At 41.1% G+C, this 23,229-nt stretch overlaps 1 protein-coding gene across 1 annotated transcript in view; it reads left to right on the forward strand.

The window, feature by feature from the left end:
• The window catches only part of CDH2 (cadherin 2), a 238,397-nt gene that overhangs the window by 203,523 nt on the left and 11,645 nt on the right, over nt 1-23,229 (forward strand). Inside the window, exons 14-15 of the mRNA XM_052660373.1 lie at nt 1,889-2,028; nt 22,310-22,474. Coding sequence (XP_052516333.1) covers nt 1,889-2,028; nt 22,310-22,474 — 305 coding nt within the window. The remainder of the gene's footprint in view (nt 1-1,888; nt 2,029-22,309; nt 22,475-23,229) is intronic.

Here is a 23,229-nt window from a genome sequence, read left to right on the forward strand (position 1 = left end):
GCAAACTTGGTAGACAAATATTAGGCAGTCCTAAGTTGAAGCACTTCTCTTAGGATTCGTGTCTGAATTTATGGCACATAGTTGATGATTTAGGAAAATAAGTATATTGCTTTCCTTTGCTTTCCTTTATAGAAAGCACAGTCAGCAACCTGCTCCAGTCATGCAGGGATTGAGGTATTTGTTTCTGATGGGCTGCATAAAATAGCAAGATTGTGTTTCATACAGCACATCAGATAATAGAAATGATTACACAGCTCAATAAATTGTCTGTCTTTAGAGCCAGTCTAGATTAAGGAATTGCTCCTTTTTAATATACTTTGCAGTCTTTGGTTCAGCGGAATGCAAGAAATTAACCACTGGAAAGTACTTTAGGAACCGCTTCTAAGTATGCAGGTTAAAAGAACAAATTGCCTGGACCCTGTGCTGTATTGTTGAGTAGCAGCAGGACTTAGTTTATTGTGCAGTCATGCTATGCACCAATCACTTTCTTCAAAATGTTGGCCATTTCTTTTATGTTTTCTCCATTTACAAGTGTTCTGGTAATTTAGAATCCCGTCCTTTTTTTTTCTAAGCAATTACTGTAGAAGCCTGAGCATTTTTTACTTCCTATGTGGAGACTGCTTTGACTATAATTTGAAACCTACATGCTATACTAATAATCCACTTGCTAGATTTAGTCCTGGAACAATGGCAAATGAGATCATGTATCTGGCTTTAAAAGGAGGATATTTACTTTTATGGCCAATAATAAAAATGTGCTCAAATAAGAGTCATTAAATCTTTTTGCTTCAGGATGTAAACTGATAGCTCCACATTTGAGAGGGAATGCATTCCTAGATGTGCACTTAGGGATATGTTTCAATTTCAACTAACAAGAGGCATACATGCCAACCTTATCAAGAAAAACTTAAGAGCTGATGGATTGTGGTATGAAGAAGGACTTGAGCCATTCTGAAGGAAAATGAATTGGTGCTGATTTTAACGTCAACCAGCTGGAAAATTTATGATTCTAATCCTGGTGCAGAAATGCAGAGCAGGAAGTGTTAGTGTTAGTCACTCAGTCGTGTCTGAGTCTTTTCAACCCCGTGGACTGTAGCCCACTGGCTCCTCCGTCCATGGGATTCTGCAGGAACGAATACTGGAGTGGGTTGCCATTTACTTCTCCAGGGGATCTTCCCGACCCAGGGATCGAACCCAGGTCTCCCACATTGCAGGCACACTCTTTTACCATCCGAGCCACCAGGGATGTTATTTCAGTTCTCAAATAATCCCCTGGCCTTCTTACCTGAAGCATGCTGTTGAACAAGAAAGAGAAAAAGCACAACAGCGCCATAGAAAGACCCAGGCCCTTGGGAGTCAAAAATCCTTAAGTTCACGTCTCTGATCCAGGTCTAGTTTACTGCAAAGGCATCTTGGCAAGCACTCCCCCTCCTTGATAAGTGCGCTTCTCTCTGATTTGGGGAGGAGAAAGATGACTGATCAACTGGAATGGAACGGCATTTAAATAATGAATGGCAATTTCACCTGTTGTATTTTGTTATTTTTAGAATTTCTAATCCATTATATGACACATAGGCTATCCTCCAGCAAGACAAAGCAAAAGATAAAAATAGTTATTGTCCCCATTTGCAGATAGTAAAACTGAGGACAGACATCCACTCAGTGAAGTCGTAGGGTACTAGTTTCTAGAACAATCCAAACCTTGTTCTCAGGGTGTCTGTCCTGTCTTGTTTCTTGGCATGTGAGGCTAGGATTAGGTAATAGAGTAGAAGATGCCTTGCAAGTTTTCCAGCCGTATGAATATAAATCATAAGTCTTGAAGACTGATTAGATAAAGTCAAGTTTTTAAAATTATGTATCCATATGTCTTTACTCTCTTTCTGCCTAGTTCTCGTTCTGATGTTCGTGGTATGGATGAAACGCCGGGATAAAGAACGCCAGGCCAAACAACTTTTAATTGATCCAGAAGATGATGTAAGAGATAATATTTTAAAATATGATGAAGAAGGTGGAGGAGAAGAAGACCAGGTGAGCAGTGTTTTTAAATCTCTAAGTGAAATCTTACCATCTTACATTTTAAATGGTGGGGAAAATACTAATACATACAGTAAAAGAATAGTATCAAATGTCTTCTCCTTGATCACACTATCAAAGGCTTGGTGAATTCTTTCCAACCTGCGCTGCCCATTGAATTTTTTTCTAAAGTGCTGAATGTCATTGTATTTATTATGAGAACATCGTTAACATTGTTTTGAGGAGCCCAGGATTTACACCTAATGCCAGTTATAGCTGCACTGATAAAAATGTTTTTTTTATTGCAGTTCTTCTTCACTGGATATCCAAAATAAAAGTAAAAGTAGTTTCTGCATTGAGATTTGGATATTTCTGTGGCAGAAAAAGCACAGGCTGTTCACTTCATAAACATTTACCAAGCACAGTCAATAATCTAGGCACTATTTTAATCACTGGGGATACAGCAGTGGGCAGAGCCCACAATGATTTGCACTGAAGAGTCTTACATCTTTTGGCCACTCTGCACATGGCTTGTGGGATCTTAGTTCCCCAGCCAAAGCTGAACCCGGGCCACAACAGTGAACGCTCGGAGTCCCAACCACTGGACCACCAGCGGTTCCCACGAGTCTTACATTATTGAGAAATATACGCAGATAGAGACAATATCTAGTTCACGTCTGTATCCGTGATGTCTGTCATGGGGTCTGGCTTATTGTAGTTGCTTAATAAACGTTGGGGCTTCCTTGGTGGCTCATCAGTAAAGAATCCGCCTGCAGGAGATGCAGGTTCAATCCCTGGGTCAGAAAAATCCCTAAAGGAGGGCATGGCAACCCACTCTAGTATTCTTGCCTGGAAAATCCCACGGACAGAGGAGCCTGTTGGGTTATAGTCCATGGGGTCACAAAGACTTGGACACAACTGAAGTCATTGAGCACAGTAAACATTGAGCTCATGACTGGCTGTAAAATAACGTGACTTTCTGTGTGTATATAAGGAACTGCCTCCCTGTTCAAGGATGGGAATGACCAGTAGGTGGAAAGTGAAAAATTTTATCTCCTGGGAAGCAACATTTTAGATACCAAAGATCAGTACTATTAATGCACACCAGGCATTCTGCTAAGTACATTAAATGCTGTTATCTCTTAAATCTTTGAAACCTGTCATACCGTACAGTGACCATCTCCATTTTCGTGTTAGAAAACAAGCCTAGAGATGATGTTCAGTCTCTCAGTTGTGTCTGAATCTTTACGACCCTATGGACTGTAGGCTCCATAGGAGCCCACCAGGCTCCTCTGTCCATGGGATTCTCCAGACAAGAATACTGGAGTGAATTGCCATGCCCTCCTCCAGGGGATCTTCCTGACCTACGAATTGAACCCAAGTCTCTTATGCCTTCTGCACTGATAGGTGAGTTCTGTACAACTAGCCCTACCTGGGAAGCCCTGGCAGGATTCTGTAAACTCATAAAACTGGGAAGTGATAGAGGTAGGATTTGAATCCAGGTCTATTTGATGTTACTGTCTAAACTCACTGCTCTTATCTAGTTCCTTTTGAAATTATCTGAGAGAGATGAGTATGAACCATGAGCGATCACGGTGACTGGTATTTCTTAGGTACATTTGTTACCTCTCATGTCCATTTGCTAATACAAGCGTTGGGGTAGCAGTTGGATGAAGAACCCAGAATCCTTGGATCTTGAGTCATTATCAGTAAATTCAAGGTACCCTGTCTAGATATTAGTGGTAGGACTGTTAACTTGAAAAAGAGCAAATTTCATGAGCATGAGTTCTCTTTCTCTTCTTTACTCCTTTGAGGAAATAATATATCGCTCTCTGTTATACAAAGTACATTCACACCCATTGTTGTGTTTCATCTTGGTGGTGGGCCCATCAGAGTTTTCCATTTTCCATTTGAACAGGTTTTGCAATTTACTCTCCAAGTCTGTAACTGGCAGAATCAGAAGTCAAGCCCACAATCCTCTGATATCCAATTCCGTGCTTGGTTTACAATACCTCGACTCTCTCATTTAGGAAAGCTGCATATTTCAAATCTGTTGAAAACTTGACTCGTATGTAAAGCTGTTTTGAATACTGACTAATTAAAGTGGCTCTATAAATATGCCCCAGGGTTTCTTGCTTATGAATGTCTTTGGATATTAAAATTCATGTTTGGCTTAATCCCTCATTAATCTGTCCTTTCACTTTCCTGAGCTATGTTCAAGAACAGCAAACATTATCTGATCACATTATCTCGTAAATCTTCTTCTTGCAGCATTGTGTTTTTCATGTCACTGTACATAATTTTCTAGGCATAAACCTAAACCCAACTCCATGGAGTTTCGGTAGAAATAGCAATAAGTAGAAGGACACTAGTCGTGACTGCATAGAATCAAGAAGCAAGATATTTCTCAGCATCTAAACGTCTGGACCAGGGCACTTGATGTCACCTGAGTTGGCTTTTTCTCCCCCCTTCCTCCCCACCAATGACTTTAAGAAATTGTTTAATGAAGTTTTATTATCGTAGTTATTCTAGAAAAGACTAACTTCCATTACTGGGACTTCCTTCGCGGTCCAGTGGTTACGACTCCAAGATTCCAGTGCAGAGGATGTGGGTTTGATCCCTGCTCAGGAACTGAGAACCCATGTACCCTGGGACATGGCCTTTCCTCATTTTATCCACTTAGATTGATGCTTGATATCAAATGGTAAAACTTACCTATTGCCAGATTTATTAAAACTCATCATAAATCTTCAACATCTTCTTTATGTGACCCTGAAAGTTTTCCTTGCTGCCAGATCAACTCTTGGACACGAATGTGTTTCTTCCTACACCCTTTCTTAAGACCAAGGACTTTTCTGGAACTCTCTCTGTACTGACCTCAGTGGCTCATGATCTTTTTTTATAATTATTTATTTATTTTATCTTTGGCTGTGCTGGGTGTTTGTTGCCGTTGCCCGGGCTGTCTCTAGTTGCAGCGAGCAGAGGCTACTTTCTAGTTGCGGTGCAAGGGCTTCTCATTGCAGTGACGTCTCTTACGGAGCACAGATTCTAGGGTGCATGGGCATCAGTAGTTACAGCTCAAAGGATAGTTGCCCCAAGGGTCTTAGTTCCCAGAACAAGGATCAAACCCGTGTTCCCTGCATTGGCAGGCGGATTCTTAACTACTGGACCACCAGGGAGGTTCCTTTTTAAAGTTTTTTAAAATCATCTCTTTATTGAAATAGTCCTGGACATCTTGTCGCATTTTTTGTTGTTGCTGCCTCTTGGTTCCTTGATGGCATTTTAGTCCAGATTGAGATCTTCCGCCCACTTCTGGTCCTGTTAAGTTTCCCATTTGTAGTTCTCATTATAGAAGATTGTGACACAATTGGTAATGGATTCTTAATTCAGTCTAATTTTTGCCTCATAATAGTGGAATAAAATATGCAGCATTGGAAGGCTACACCAAAGGTTCTGTCTCCTCTGCCTCTAAAATGATTCATGAAATCCGTTCACTTTCACCATCATCAAGGCCACTGCCTCCACTTAGGTCATAATCATCACTCACCTTCTCATGAATGTCCTGTCTTTAGACACACACTCCATCTGCTCTTTGTTGTTCTTGCTCAGTCAGTCGTTCAGTCATGACTGACTCTTTGTGACCCCTTGGACTGCAGCATGCCAGACCTCCCTGTCCTTCACTATTGCCCAGAGTTTGCTCAAACTCATGTTCATTGAGCTGTGATGCCATCCAACCAGCTCATCCTCTGTCTCCCTCTCCAGCTCCTGCCCTCAACCTTTCCCAGCATCAGGGTCTTTTCCAGTGAGCCAGCTCTTCGCATCAGGTAGCCATAGTATTGGAGCTTCAGTCCTTCCAAAGAACATTCAGGGTTGATTTCCTGGGCTTCCCTGGTGGTTCAGCTGGTAAAGAATCCACCTGCAGTATGGGAGATCTGGGTTTGATCCCTGGATTGGGAAGATCCCCTGGAGAAGGGAAAGGCTACCCACTCCAGTATTCTGGCCTGGAGAATTCCAAAGACTATATAGTCCATGGGGTTGCAAAGACTTGGACACGATTGAGCGACTTTCACTTTCACTTTCCTGCTCTTTGGAAATTACAGATCCCTCTTTAGCATGACAGATCCATGGCCATGCACCCATCCTTTGGTGGACTCGCTCGTGCCTGTGGGATAAAGAAAGGCCTGTGGGAAGGATTGGCGGAGGGTAAAGCTTCCCCAAGGAGGTGACTCCATCATGCCTGTGCACTCATGACCACTAAAGCTTCCTTCAAAGTCAAGGTGATTTGTCCTTCCATCATTTAATGACACTTCTTCTCACTCCTCCTCCAGGGATAAAAGCAACTATAGATCTTTCTTCTAGAAAGGGCTTATTAGTTTCCTTATTTTCATTCGGTTAGATCTCATTATGCTTTCAGCTATCTTATAGTCTCAGAAATCTGTGATTTAGTAACATATTGGGCTCATTCTTAGCATTAGGGTATGAATAATAATCTCATGATTTTTTTTTCATCCCAGCCAGAAGCAGAGGGCTTCCTCCAGGTTTAAGAGTAGAACCATCACTCATGTCAACAAAACATGTTTCTAGGACTTCCCTGGTGGTCCAGTGGTTAAGACTTCTCCTTCCAATGCAGGGGGTGTGGGTTCAGTCCCTGGTGCAGGAAGATAAAACCCCACATTCCTCATGGCCAAACAACCAAAACATAAAAAGAGAAACAATATAGTAACACATTCAGTAAAGACTTGAAAAATGGTGCACATCAAAAAAATCTTTAAAAAGGAGCATATTTCCCTCAGCCCAGAAACTTATTGTGTACCCTACTTCCAGGCAATATGCTCTCAGTTAAAAGTAACCAGTAGTTTTTATTTCTATCACATAGATCAACATTACCTGGTTTTGGATTTTATTATAAAAATGAATGTCATATACAGTAGGTATTCTCTTGTCTGGATTCTTTTACTCAGTTTTATCTGTATGATTCATCCATGCTACATTTGGAAGTAATTCATTTTTTGGTCATTGCCAAATACTATTCTGTTGTGATAATTAACCATATTTATCATTTCTACTAAAATTGGACATTTGAGTGGATTTGGTTTTGAGTTATGAATAAAACTGCCATGAATGTTCTTAGGCATGTATTTTGGTGCATTTCTGTTGGTATGTGCTCAGGGGTTGAATTTCTAGGTCCTGGAATTTGCATATATGTGCAGGCTTAGTACAGTCTTGGCAGTTTTTCAAGGTGATTATACAGTGTACACCTCCCTCGGCCACAGAGTTGCATGAGCATTCCAATTGCCCAGCATCCTCAGTAGCGCTTGGGTTTTTCTCAGTCTTTCAAAATTTTAGCCATTCTGATGGTGTGTGCCTCATTGTGATTTAATTGGGATGTTCCTACCAACTTACTTGCCATTTTTATATCTTCTTTGTGAAGTTTCTGTTCAGCTTATTTATTGACTTTTCTATAGGGTTGTCTTCTTATTGATTTGTAGGAGGTCCTTATATATTATGGATATCAGTTCTTTGTCAGATAAATGTCTTATAAATATCTTCTGATCTGTAGCTTTTTTATTCTCTTACTGGTACCTTATGATGAAAAGAAGTTCTTAATTTTAATGAAGTCTAATCTGTCCATTTTTCCCATTAGAGTTAGTGCATTTATACCTATTTAAGAAAACTTTATCTCCCTGAGCTAATGAATCCCTCCCTAAAAAAAAATTAAATAAAATCTTCTTGAATTATTGTTTAACCTTCATATTAAATCTGCAGTCCGTTTGTAGTGGATTATTCATGTGGTATAAGTTATGGATTAGGGGTGTCTTATCTTCTTAGAGGGCTATCCAGTACTGTTTATTAGACAGATAACCCATCCCCACTGCATGGGAGGGCTTCATTTGTCATAAAGCAGGCAATTTCATACATGTGAGTCTATGTGGAAGATTCCATATCTGTTTGTGTTTTCTTAGTCTGTTTGTCCTGTTTGTCTACTCTTGGGCCAGTACCATGCTATTTTCATTACTATAGCTTTCTAATGTATCTTTCTATCCGTTAGGATGATTTCTCCAACTGAATCCATTCAAGGTTTGTCTTTTAAAGTTTTGGGTAGATTTTATCATTTACTTCTTTTTTCCTTAAGAAAAAAAAACACCCTTTATTTAGTACTCTTACTTTCTCAGTGAATTTATGCCAAATGCTTCTCCAAGTTCTAAATAAGACGCCATTGCTTTTAAATCTGAAAATCATTGTCGATTCCTGAGAAATTCAGTTTTGTGAAATATATTGTATACGATTGTCCATAATTCACAAGTGGCTTCCTGTTAGAAATTCTATTTCTTTGAAGCATGCATTAAGCCTTCTTGGCAACAGACTTTGGCTCAAACTTTTTTGTTTTGTTTTGTTTTGTTTTAAGACATTATTTCTTTACAAGAGTGAGCCTTGGAAATGGAAGTGGTGCCATGTTACATTCTAGACAAGTTTTGGTCGATTTTTACTACACATAACTGGTATTTTATGGAGCATGGGTGTTACCTTGTGATGTGACTGGAGCCTGTGCTATAGGAAGCAGACAGCTTGTCATGATCAGGCTGTGGTCTCCTGGACGTCTCAGCCAGACAGTCTTACAAAATCATCAGCATCCAAAAGATGGGAAGATCTCAGAGGTCAGTGGAGGTGGTCGGTGGAGGCTTGAGGCTATAGAGGAAGGCAGGTCTGCAGCAGCTGTAGCCAGGAGGGTGGGATTCCGAGTTTAAAGCTGGCTTAGCCAAGATCCTTATTCTTGCTGCCAAGAGGAAGTATCCTAAAGGAGCTAACTGCTTAGAAAGAAAACAAAGCAAAACAGCCCTTTACAAGGGAGCCTTTATCTTCCCTGCTGTTGATTACCATCTCTGTTTAATTTCTGTGCCCAAACACAGGTTGCTAGTTTCTCTAACAAAAATACTGAAAATATAGAGCCCAAGAAAAGAGAAATGAAACAGACTAACAAACAAAGCCCTCTATATTTTTCTTCCTTGTCTTAAGTTCGGTGGACTTTTAGTATGTGGAAACTCCCCTCTAGTTTCCATAGTCAGGAGACTAGGTCGGGCCCATCTTTGAGACTGGCATTGGATAGGCTCTGAACACAACCATTATTTCCTCACAGTGACTTTGGCAGTTGCACAGACTCAGTATAATGCCCAGTCTCTTTTCAGAGGGTGAGGTCCCTGCTTTATCTGCTTCACTGCTGGAACCAGCGGGATTTTGGGTGGTTATCAAGTCATGCTTAATTATCCTCATTAGTAAATGTCCTTCAGTGCCCTTTTGGCCGGTGGGACTGGTTGCAGACACTGTATCCTTTTTAATGATCTTCCTATCTAGTTTCTTCCATATCATCATCACTAATAAAATCAGGGTGAATGTACAGTATAACCAACTGATAACTCACACTGCTTCTAGAACCATCCCCTTCTAGCCCCAGGATGGGAAACAGTAAGTGGTAATTTCCTGCTCTTTAAAGCTTAGACTTAAAGCTTGTTGTTCTTATGTTAAAGAACATAGTTGTTCTTAGATTAAACAAACTATGGTTGTTCTTAGATTAAACATATACTGAATATGTATTATAATACTCACAGTTGTGTTTAGTCGCTCAGTCATGTCTGACTCTTGCGACCACATGGAGTGTAGCCCACCAAGCTCCTCTGTCCATGGGTTTTCCCAGGCAAGAATACTGGAGTGGGTTGCCATGCCCTCCTCCAGGGGATCTTTCCAACCCAGGGATCAAACCTATGTCTCTCGCATTACAGGCAGATTCTTTACCCACTGAGCCACCTGGGAAGTCCATGGATAACTTAAGTACTTTTTCAAAAGAATAAATGTGTTTGATGACCAGCTGGAAAGCACTGCCCACCCTGATTGGATTCCTGAGGTTAGAGAATCTCTTCTGAGGTTCTGTGAGAGTAGTGTTTCTCACAGTAACTACGCAGCAGGTTCTAGATCCATAGAATCCATCTGACTCATCCAGATGTGTCAGGGAGAAGGGGGTCTCTGGACACAGAGGAGATGCAGGAGGTCCAGCAGCTAAGGAAAATGGGACAGGGTGTGTCAGGCTCACCCAAATCCAGGGAGAGAAGGTCTCGCCTACCTGGTGTCCATACACCATGGGGATATTAAAGTCTCCTTGATTGAGACCCAGACGTGCAGTGTGAGGAATCACATTTCAGGATAAGAGGGCATCGTGACAGGGGCTCTTTTTAGTGGCCCAGGATTCTGAAACCCAAGAGACTCAGTTGTGACTGCTGGGACTTCCCTGGTGGCCCAGCAGTTAAGACTTCGCCTTCCAATGTATGGTGGGTGCAGGTTCAATCCTCGGTGGGGGAGCTAAGATCCGCATGTCTTACGGCCAGAAAACCAAAACTTAAAACAGAAACAATATTGTAACAAGTGCAATAAAGGTTTTTAAGATGGTCCATATCCAAAAAGGAAAGAAAGAAAGAAAAAAGGGTCTTTAAAAAAAAAGAAGATATGATTGCCATATGAGTGTCAGTTGAACTGTTTTCCCAGTGAAATTAGTGTCTTTCATGATTTCTCGGAATTAGGCTCAGTACTTCAGTAGATCAGATCCCCAGCATCTCCATGACACTGAAAGCGCTCTCAACAGAGCTGAAGCTCCTGAAATGGAGAAAGAACCCACAGTTCCTGCGACTCCAGGTTTGGCTTTGAGGAAGAGGAACTCTTTGGGGTGATGACTTAGTTTCTCTTCTCATTGATCCTCCACCTTGCCTTTTAAATTGTAGTAGAGTTGAACTTCCTATACATCTAACCTGTGTCATGCTATTTCCCACCTTCATGGCTCAGTTCAAGGTCTTTCCCAGCCTAGCCAGCCACCAAGATTCCATCTCAGGACATCTTCTCTTGGGGTTCTCAGGTCTGCTCTGCACTCTAGCAACATGCTCTGTCTGCCTCTATTTTGAGATCTTATGTGCAGCCCTGGTCCTGACCTTGAACCCCATGAGACCAGGAAATTGTCACATTCATTTTTTATTCCACTCTCTAGGACAGTTGGCACCTGGCAGGCACTGATACATAGAATGTTTGTGCATTGGGCCCTCTTCTGGAATCTCTTAGTTTGCAAGTCTTTCTACAGGGTTCATTGAACCATTGTAGCCTGATAACTTTGCTCTCATTTTTTTTGAAATCTCTAATGCCTTCAGGAAATGATGATCATGTTCATAAATACTTGTGATTCATTAAATACTTGTGATTCATTACATACTTGTTTATTACATATTCTGTGTCAGGCATTGGGCTCTGCTCTCAGTTGATGTGTCTTTTATAATCTTCCCAACAAACCTATGCATTAGTCCAGTTTTCACACCCAGGTCCATGTGACTGGGGAGGCTCAGCTCTTGTGTGGGCTGGTGTAGAGGTCAGATGAAGGATGTTTTATTTACTCTTGCTGGCCTATTCCAGGCAGATACTACTAGATAAAACCAGTGAGGCTGAACACTTAGCCTCAGCTTGTTAGATGTCCATTGCTAATCTTGCCTTAGAACAGGCAAAGAGTAAGACCTAATTAATTTGTTAAGCATGCCTTACAAAATGGAGCACATTTTGACATTGACAAACGTAGAATCTGGAGAAACAATATGAGCAGCCAAGTTGTTAAAAGATCTGAGGTACAGTCTGGGCAACAGGTAGTGAAGTCTAAAATCCAGGCTGGATGCCTAGACAGAAGAATGAGGCACAGGTACAAGAGAGCACCTGGAGACCAAACCAGCCAGTTCCCTGAGACCAGAGATCTCTGCTTGAGCCAAGATGGTCTCTAAAGATTACCCGCCAATCTCGGGACCTACCCCCAGTGTGGGCAACCAAGCCCAACCCTCTGACTCAAGCAGAGAATAGAACTGCTACATTTGATCCTTTGAAATAACTGCTTTACAAAATCTTTCTGCTTTATAAGCAAACTAACTAACAGATGGCTGACTCTGGACATACCTATGGAGACCACTTTCAGCATTTTCATTGTTGGCTGAAGCACACACTGTTAAATGTGTTCCCAAGTTATTCATCCATTCATACCCACCTGCAAACACCAGAATATATTAGTTATTGAAAGAGTGACACTGATTTCACCAGAGGAAAGTTTCACCAGGAATTTGGGTTAGCACACTGCCATCCCTTTTCCATGCTGTTTTCAAAAACCTTCCTGGCCAGGTGCCTCACAGTGGTAGGCTACAGACAACGTATGTTCTGAACTGGCTGATATCCATTCCCTACTGGGCACTCAGTATTTTTAATATGGACTTGACTTGCATGTGAATTTTTATTTGCTATCCTGATCACTTCACATAAATGAACATCATATTTTATGTAATTCATCTTAATATTCATTCTTCCTGACTAATTATGTTTATCACACTTGGTTTAAGAGGTATGGAAAGCTACCCAATGATAAAGTAGCAAAGATTTGTATGCCAAGTACGTGTTACCGATGTACAAAAGCAAACAAAAAAAAAACAGAAACCAACACCTAAGATACCAAGTGGTGAATATGCCAGAGTTCTACCAGTTGGCCCAATCTACCGACTATGTGTTTTTATAAGTAAAGTTATATTGGAACACAGCCTTGCACCAAGTCCATAGTTTACATACTGTCTATGGCTACTAATACACAGCCCCAGCAGAGGTGAAGGATTGGGTTAGCAGAAAAGTTCATTCCGGGTTTTCCCATAAAATAGTACTGAAAAATCTGAACGAACTTTTTGGCCAACCCAATATTTTGACAGACACTCTATGGCCCCCGAAGCCTCAGATATTTACTGTTAAGTCCTTACAGAAAAAGCTGATCTCTGCTGTAGACTTTTTCCGTTAATAAAGTCTTCATTCGCTTTTTTTGTCCAAAGGTTGACTACTCTGTAAGTTAGCACAGGGAATGTATGTAATCCATCTAAGTCACTCAGTTAGATCGGAGAGAGCCAGGATTTGAATCTAGATTCTCTGGTTTTAGAATCCATTTTTTTAAAGTCACAACATGAAGCTCCCTTTTCTGTATTGATTTTATGTTTGCATTTATCTTAAAACAAAGGAAATTCCAAACCGATGTGACATAAACAAGTGAAGGACTTGGTTGCTCTGTCACCATATTCCCAACCAAATATTGCCATTACTTCATTACCTATTTTTAGATTTCCTCCAAGCTTGAATAATAGGTCCTGATAAGATAGAATGACTTTGACCTTATCAGGGTGATGGCATTTTTGTTTTTTGTAAAGTTTGGGGCTTGGGGTAAAAGTACTACTGAAGATGCATTTGGAAGGTTACACTTTTTGTCTCCCAAGATACATGGTGCATGAAAGGGTTAAGAAAATCTGTCCATGTAATAGGGCTGTCACTGAATGACATGGAAAGAATGGGAAACTATAACAAAGAATAAAAATTAATCTCAAATTTCTGAAGAAGCATCATCTTTTCGAAGCCCCTGTTGACAGTAAAAATGAAAGTTGTTCAGTCGTGTCCGACTCTTTGTGACCCCACGGAATTCTCCAGGCCAGGATACTGGAGTGGGTAGCCTTTCCCTTCCCCAGGGGATCTTCCCAACCCAGGGATTGAACCCAGGTCTCCCACATTTCAGGCAGATTCTTTACCAGCTGAGCCACAAGGGAAGCCCAAGAATAATGGAGTGGGTAACCTTTCCCTTCTCCAGGGGATCTTCCCAGCCCATGAATCAAACTAGGGTCTCCTGCATTGCAGAAGGATTCTTTACCAACTGAACTATGAAGGAAGCCCTCAAGTCTGCTGGAAATGCTCTGTGTAGCCATATCCTCGTTTTTTTAAGCAGCACCTCTTTCTCAGCTTCACTTTCCATATTTTTGGAACAGTTTTACCCATAAAGTTTTTATTATATTTATTTTTTAAATATAACCATATATGTATGTGTGTGTGTATATATATATATATATATATATATATATATATATATATATATATATATATATAATTTTGGCTGTGTCCCTCAGCGGGTGGGATCTTTATTCCCCAAACGCACCCCCTGCATTGGAAATGCAGAGTCTTAACCAGTGGACCACCAGGCAGAGTAGCATGAACAGTAAACCAGGGAAGCAGAAGCAATGAATGTGTTTAATGGAGGCTCAGCTCCCTCCATTGTGGGGAGTGGAAAACTGGTTCTCCAGTGAGACAAATGTGCATGAAAACTGAGAATGGGGAACCTTCATCTGTATATTAAGTCTCCAAATTATTTTATTTCTGTTAGGTTTATCAGTTAAACCAGAAAAGATATTAGCAATTTTTGTTTGTTTGTTTTTGGGGCTTTCATAATCCAGAGAATCAACTTGGTTTTCCACAGCAGTTCACCTGTGTAGATAGTTACCATCATAACCATATCTCAGTGGGGAAGAAGATCGGGTTGTAATGTAATTTACATAAAGTTGCAAGGGTATTTGACTTACCTCTCAGCAGCTGTATGGTAATGTGTTGACACCTTATTGCTATTTTATTCGATTATTTTTAATGCCAGGAGCTATATAGGGTGAGGTGATAATGCCCTCCTTTTCTGTCTCCCATTCCTTTTCGAGAGTTTCTTGCCTGTGCCGTGGTCAGCTCTTTTCTGGGTAACTTTTTTTTCCTCTTGAGAATTTTGTCCATTTACTTTCATGTTAGTATTTTATTTCTCTCCCTCAGTCTTGAAACATTCAAAATGTTTATCTTACCAGTTATCCATTTTAAATATAGCAAACCAACAAGGACGTACTGTATAGCGCAGAGAACTCCGCTCAACATTATGGGGCAGCCTGGATGGGAGAGGAGAATGGATACGTATCTGTGTATTGAGTCCCTTTGCTGTCCACTTGAGATACTCACAACGTTGTTAATCAACTATATACTCCAGTACAAAATGAAAAGTTTAATTTAAAAAAAAATGTTTACCTTATATATTTAGGAATTTGAAAATTTACTTGCCCCTACTGCTTACTGTAAAAGGAATATTTTCCACTTAAACTGCCCCTTGCCTTGGATATAGCAAAACTGGCTCTGTGTTCCACCCCCAGTGCTCACCCATGGAGGCTGAGAAAGGACCGGGAACTTTGAACCCCCTCCCCGTGCCTCACGTGCCAGACTGTTGGACTCAAGTGAAGACTCGGTTCTGACTAAAAATCAGTGAGGCTTTAGCCAGCTATGCACAGACCAGAGTCCTAGTTCCCCGTGCCTTCTTAGCATGATTACCTTGAACTTCCCTTCTGGCTCTTAAAGTGCCTCATGTCCCCCTGCTCAGCAGACTCTTCTATTCATTTCCTTACTGGCCCAGACAACAAGATACAGCTTTTAATTTTTTTGTAGTCTAGTTGATTTACAATGTTATGTTTAATTTATCTGATATAGTAAAGTGACTCACTTATGTGTTCTTTTTCATATTCTTTTCCATGGTGGTTTATAGTGGGATATTGAATATAGTTGCCTGTCTACACAGTAGGACCTCGTGGTTTATCCATCCTGTAGAGAGTAGTTTGCATGTGCTAATCCTGAACTCCTCGGCCCTTCCTCCCCCACCCTGCCCCCTTGGCCACCACAAGTCTGTTCTCTGTATCTGAAGATACAGCTTTCGTATGTTACTTTGCTTGCTCTGCTGGTCTCTGTTTGCCTCTTCCACACTGTCTGAGTCTGTGACCTTGGGCAAATCATTAACCTCTCCAAGTTACGGGAATCAATGGGATAGAACAGCAGGGTTTTGCTCAGAGTGTCTGAGATATCCCATGAGAAGGCACCTAAGGTAACTCCTGACCGATGATGGGCACCAGTGAAGGTCGATTTCCTTCTTTCACACTCTCAGAGCTGAAAATGGCATTAGGTACCCAATAGGCTCCCTTAAGATACTTGTGGAATGGTAAAGGAGTATTTCCATCACTCTTTAAAACACGTAATTGCTCAAGTCTGTAGTTTTTGCCAGTCATGGGACTTTCTGAAATTTCTGCCTGGAACTCCAGAATTTCACTTTATGCTAAAGCACCATTTTACTCTATTTAAACATAACCAAATGCCTTAAGGTTGATTCCTGGTATCTTTTTCTGAACCAATTATAAATCATTTCAAGTCAGGGGAATTTAATAAGAAAAGGCAGAACCAGAGTTTAAGCTGCTGACTAACTTCTTACTGACTCTCCCAGAATTGTATCACCTTTAAGGTATTTTAAATCTTAGACCCAAACAAAGTCTTTCAGTAACTTGCAATGTTAATATTTAAAACCCCTAATTCCATGCCTACTTTTCATGGGTGTCTATGCGTAATCACTCAGTTGTGTCCAACTCTTTGTGACCCCATGGACTGTAGCCCACCAGGCTCCTCTGTCTATGGGGATTCTCCAGGCCAGAATACTGGAATGGGTTGCCATGCCCTCCTCCAATGGATCTTTCCAACCCAGGAATCAAACCCAGGCCTCTTAATATTGCAGGCAGATTCTTTACCATCTGAGCCACCAGGGAAGGCCATGAATACTAGAGTGGGTACCCTATTCCTTCTCCAGGGAATCTTCCCAACCCAGGAATCAAACCAGGGTCTCCTGCATTGGAGGCAGATTCTTTACCAGCTGAGCTACCAGGGCAGCCCCTACTTCTCATGATCATTGACAAATAACACGTTCCAAACATTATTTGAGATTTTCTGTGGCCTTCATTTGAAAGTTGGGTTTCTCAGGGAAAGTTGACGTTAAAAAGGTTGACAATCATAAGAGAATTTTCAGATCCACTTTTCTCTAGAGAATCTTAGGAACCAAACAAAGATGTCTTCTGGGGCTGTGTCTTTATAATCTTCAGAAGTAAATCCATGAACCCAATAACCCTGAGAATGTTTCCAGTCTCCGCAATTCTCTTTATAATTTTCATCCTTCATGTTGTAATTTGTGTGTGTAAGTAAAGCATCGTGAGATTATGCAGATGTATAATTTAAGAGGCTCACATAGACTGACCCGTTGTCAAAAGGCTTAAAATTGTCAGATCAGGACTCTGCCATATAGCACAGATGGATATGGACAGAAAATCACATCCCTGTGTCCTGAGGACAGTTCTGCCCATTTCATACCACCGTCAGATTTTTATATCCTGTATTTGAAATCGACCAGGCAAACCATCACAAAGAAAAGTTAAGCCGCATGTTCTAAACCAGATTCTAGTTTCCTGTAAATCAGTGGTTTTGTGCCTCTTTTTTTTATGTCAGTGTATCTGAGGGACATGACACGTTTGCATCATGGGGGATGGTACTCACTATGGCAATAAGTCTCAGCAGTGGGCCCCCGGGTCTTTCGCTTCCTTCCCCTGATGAATTACTGCCATGGCATGTCATGTGATGCAAAGCACCTTTCTTGAATCGGTTGCTCTTGTGCACACCCAGCTTGAATATCATCCCTGACACTTTCATTCAACACATTCTATAAAACTTTTATTTATTTATTAATTTTTGGCTGCACTGAGTCTTTGTTGCTGTACATGGGCTTTCTCTAGCTGGGAAGACCGGGGGCTGTTCTTCCTTGCAGTGGAATCTCTTGTTACAGAGCACAGGCTCTAGGCCCTCAGACTTCAGTAATTTATGGGCTCAGAAGTTGTGGCACACGGGTTTAGTTGCTCCACGGCATGTGGGACCTTCCTGGACTGGGGATCGAACCTGTGACCCCTGCATTGGCAGAAGGATTCTTATCTGCTGAAATTCTCAACACGTTTTTAATAAGCACTTTCTGTGGGCCTGACGTATTGACCACAGACATCTTGAAACTACCTGCTCTGGTTCTTAGGAGAGTAAGAAAGGGCTGTCAAAAGATAAGAATCTATAAATGAACATGCTGTTGTATGTATACACTAATAAGTGAAACAGACCAGGTAGACAGGCTGTCCTTGTCCAAAGAAGCTAGATGCTCTCGGCTGTAACAAATAGCTGTGTCAGAAGTGAAGCCTAGTTTTATGCCAGATCTTCCTGTTTTCAGGTAAAATATCCCAACATCTATAGGTTGACAACTTATTAGAAAACTTTTTCTGCACTGTCAACCAAACATAATGGATTTCTGTTCGTCACTTTGGTATGGTGGGAGCTACATCAGAAATGAGGGTGGACAAGTTCTTTCCACATAAGAAAGAGCACAGGGAAATCTTCAGTTATGCTCCAGAAATCGCTCTGTATTCTAACATGGAATGATCATGATATACTGAGGACTGTCAAGAAGTATGTCACCAGGTTAATGGCAACCCACTCCAGTATTCTTGCCTAGAGAATTCCATGGACAGAGGAGCCTGGTGGGCTACAGTCCATGGGGTCACAGAGAGTCAGACATCATTGAGTGACTAACTCTAAAGACGGTCCTTAAGCATAAGATTCAATTACTTAATTTCATGCAATTGAGACCTCTAATAAAGCATTGTACACTCTCAGTTTAAAAATATTTATTAAGTGTCATCATCCATATACTTATAGTCTGTTTTCCCCTTTCTACAAAAAGCTTCCATCAGGAGACATGCTTCCTCATGGTTACCCCCTCTATTAAGCTTGGTAGTTATGTAATTAAACATGGCATGGAAAACCATGCCTCTTCACACGCAAGCATTCAGAATTCTCTAAATGAATCCCTCTTTCTGTTTTGTGAAAAGCACTGTAACATTTGAAAGGTTTTCGCATCTGCCGTATCATTGTCTGCCCCTGCTTTCAGATGGTCTATAAATAACTCATACGTTCTATAAAATTTTAAATGGAGACACATGTGTGCAAGATCAAGGTGTGTTTTCACTCAAGTTTTGTATGGATGCTTTGAAATATGCTCCCCTGACAGGAGACTGCATCCGCATGCCTTTGCTCACACTGTGGATTCCCCCAGAACAGTCTTTTCTCCTGAACCCACATGTCATTCAAGGTGCACATCTGATGTGTTCTTCCCTTTTCTGAGCATTTTATATTTGGCACTGTACCGAGTTTACGTCCTACTCTGACTTGTCCTGTTCTGTATACCTGCCTCCCATGTTACCTTGTACATCCCTCAGAGGAGGAGCTTTTTCTGAGTGCCTTCACTCATTAGCTTAGCTGAAGCCCTTGGTAAGGAGTTGTTTCAGGGAGGGTAGTCTAGAATGAAGGCATCTCAACAGAGTTCAGTTTTTGGTTTGTTTTTTTTTTAATATATTTTTTAGATTATTTTTATGTGGACCATTTTTAAAGTCTTTAGTGAATTTGTTACAATATTGCTTCTGCTTTATGTTTTGGCTTTTTTGGGCCATGAGGCATGTGGGATGTTAGCCATTCCCATCCAGGAATTGAACCCACACCCCCTTCATTGAAAGGCAGAGTCTTAAGTACTGGACCATGAGGGAAGATCCTAGTTTTAGACCAACATTTTGAAATCAGACACACCTCGTTTTGATGCTCATGTCAATAGGGTAGCAGCTGTGTGACCTGGTACATGTTACTCAACCTTTCTGAGTCTGTTTCTCTATCTCAAATTATGATAATGAAAAGACACTTATAGAAGGTGGTGTAGCACCTGGTACAGAGTGGGCTGGATATAGTGACCCTTCCCCTCTTATCTCCTCTGTTGTTTTAATCATTCCTCATATCCCTGCCCCTCCTCCATCATCCATCCCAACCTTGTAGCTGGGACAAGAGCTAGGCTGTGGAATCTAATCTGTTTGAAATCCTAGCATTTCTCTGTGTCTTATTAGATCTGGAGCCTTTGACAAATGACTTGAGTGCTTTAGACTCAGTTTCCTCAATTCTTAAAAGAGGGTAATAAAACTCATTGTCGCACAGAGTCACATACTCTGTTGTTCAGAGTATGAATGAGCGAACATATGTAAAGGATCTTGAGCATTGCCAGAGCATGGTAAATATTCAAGCATTGAATGAATCAAAACCACTATAGAGATACTGTAAACAGTTTTGAGCTGGTTTTAGACAGAGATGAGGCCTGAACTAAAAAGAGGACCATAAAATCTGTACTTTCTGTAAATATCAACAGTGAATTAGATAATTTTAGTTAAGCTAGGGATGTGATGTTTCTTATTACTAGAATTTAGAGGTTTGAAAAATATAAAGTATTTGCCCAAACCTAAAATTTTGATGCATTTCCACATTATACTTAGTGTCTTTGTACACTGCTGTTCAGCTGGCTGATGCTAAAGCTAAAAATAGTTAAAGGTCCAACCAGTGCCCAGAGCATCCTTCTTCCCAGGTTCTTCTCTGTCTCTTGAAGTGGACAGGCTGTATTTCAAAGACATGCCCCCAGGACTGCTCTGGAAGAGAGTACACACTCCCTAGCCTCATACCTCCGAGCCAGAGGTTGGCGAACTTTTTCTGTAAAGGGCTGAATGGTAAGGCTTCAGGGCCCATATATAGTCTCAGTAGGATATTCTTCTTCTTCATTGTTACCACTGTTTAAAATGATCCTTTAAAAATGTCAAAGCCATTCTTTAAGAAAAAAGGCCACAGATTAGATTGGTCCCACCAATAATAGAGTGCAGACTCTAGGCACTGAGTGGGCTTCCCAGGTGGCGCTAGTGGTAAAGAACCTGCCTGCCAATGCAGGAGACACGGAGACATGGGTTAATCCCTGGGTTGGGAAGAGCCCCTGGAGGGGAAATGGCAACCTACTCCATTATTCTTGCCTGAGATATTCCATGGACAGAGGAGCCCTGCGGGTCGCAAAGAGTCAGACGCAACTGAGCATGCGCACACTTCCTACAGATGTTTGAAGAGAAGAAAGAATGGTCTTGAAACCTTGATGAACTAAAGCTTTCCTTTAAGTAAAGGAAAATACACTTACAACAATTTTTTTTTTTTTTTTTTAAGTATTAAAGCAATATAATATTGTAGGGGAGGGAAAAGTTTTCTCTACCCTCCTAGTGTCCCTGGCTGGGTCTGAAAATTAAACCAACAAAGACAGATTAACAGGAGAAGAACAGACACATTTGATGGAACTTTTGCCACCATATGAGAATCTCCACAAGAGAATGCAGGCCCTCGAAGAAGCGACCAGAGCTGGGAGTGTTTATACCCTGTAGACAAAGAAACAGTAACTTTGTAGAGAATTGATAAGACAAAGGTCTTGAGCTTAGGGTAGTAAATGGTGAAGAAATAACTAGGAAAATAGGGTTAGTTTGAGAAAGTTTGCCATTTAAAAAATATTTAATAATGTCATTTGCAGCAACATGGATTGTCATATTGAGTGAAGTAAGTCAGAGAAAGACAAATATCATTATGATATCACCTATATATGGAACATTAAAAAAGAGCACAAATGAACTTATCAACAAGACAGATATAAAGTTACAGATATGGAAAACAAACCTGTGACTTTCAGGGGGTAAGAGCAGGGAGGGATAAATTGGGAGATTGGAGTTGACATATACACACTGCTATATATAAAACAGATTACTAATAAGGACCCACTCTATAGCACAGGAGAGTCTGCTCAATACTCCCTAATGACCTATGTGAGAAAATAACCTAAAAAAGAGTGGATATATGTATATGTATAACTGATTCACTTTGCTGTAGAGCAGAAACCAACACAACATTGTAAATCAACTCTACTCCAATAAATTAAAAAAAAAATAGCATTTTATTATGACCAAATACACCCAAATATGACTGTTACATTGTAGAATTATAGATGAGACCACTTTCTGTTCATAATTTTTAATTTTCTGAGTTTTATATCACAAACACATAATTTTAGTATCATAAAAAAGGAAGTTTCTTTGTACAGAGTTCTTGGTCCCAAATGCTAGTCTCTGGTGGTGAGGAGGGTTTCGCTCCTCCTGGTTCAAGGGGAGGGGGGCCTTTCACATCAGAATTTTGTGACCTGTTTCAGAGAAGAAAGGTGAGATGGGGAGAGTCAGAGTGAGTTTCCTGTTTCGGCTGTTTTTTAAAAGAGTGCTTGAGCTTCAGATATTTAATATGCCACGTTGCCGTATCTGAGGGCAGCTTGTTCTGAACCCCATCAACATTTAATGAGCACTTTTGCTTCTGTGGTACTACCGTACTTTCTAGTCGATTTTTTAGTCATTTTGTAGCGGGACGTCCTCTCACTGCTGTTTCCCATTGGAAGCTGATGAGGAACATAGGAAAGCAGATGGCGCACAGACTGTCGAAATGAAAAACACAGAAGAAAGAGCTGCGTGAAAGCAATATTTAATCATAACATGAAAAGCTCGTAGTGGCAACTTTTCCATTATGTTAAATTTCATTCATTTCTGTGCATTCTGGGTATGCATTTAAAAACAGAGGTTGTAAGTTTCCATCCTCATGCCCATCTCCCATGGGGTTTTGGCTTTGTCTCTTGCAGGACTATGATTTGAGCCAGCTCCAGCAGCCTGATACGGTGGAGCCAGATGCCATCAAGCCAGTTGGAATCCGACGGTTGGATGAAAGGCCCATCCATGCGGAGCCCCAGTACCCGGTTCGATCTGCAGCCCCGCACCCAGGGGACATCGGGGACTTCATTAATGAGGTGCTGAGAGAGATTCGATTTCTTTAAAAGGGTGTTTATTGGATGCTAACAGTGCTATTGAGGCTTTCCCGGTGGCTCAGTGGTAAAGAGTTCACCTGCCAGTGCAGGAGATGCACGTTCGGTCCCTGAATGGGGAAGATCCCCTGGAGGAGGAAATGGCAACCCACTCCAGTATCCTTGCCTGGAAAATCCCATGCACAGAAGAGACTGGTGGGCTGCAGTCCATGGGATCGCAAAGAATTGGACACAACTGCACAACTAAACAACAGAAGTTCTATGGAGATGACAGTTTGATGAGAACATAGCTATGTAGTTCATTAAAATACAGCTCTTTATTTTAATGTTATTTTTGTGCAAAAGCCAATGTGACTTCAGTAACAGAGAACAGATGAGATGGCTCTGATCATCCCAAAAGAGATCTGTCAACTACTATTCTGTATTTGTAAACCACAGCCTTATATGTTACCAGTATTAGTCACACTCTCTCCCAAGGATTTTTCCCATGATTACAAGTAATCAATAGGCTAAAGATATTATGCTCTGTGTTTAAGTCGCTCAGTCATGTCTGACTCATTGTAACTCCCTAGACTGTAGGCTGCCAGGCTCCTCGGTCCCTGGGGATTCTTCAGGCAAGAATACTGGAGTGGGTTGCCATGCCCTCCTCCAGGGAATCTTCCAAACCCAGTGATCGAACCTGAGTCTCTCGCGTTGCAGGCAGATTCTTTACTGACTCAGCCACCAGGGAGGCTCAAGAA

Source organism: Budorcas taxicolor, chromosome 22 (assembly GCF_023091745.1).
Source record: "Budorcas taxicolor isolate Tak-1 chromosome 22, Takin1.1, whole genome shotgun sequence".
Taxonomy (NCBI): domain Eukaryota; kingdom Metazoa; phylum Chordata; class Mammalia; order Artiodactyla; family Bovidae; genus Budorcas; species Budorcas taxicolor.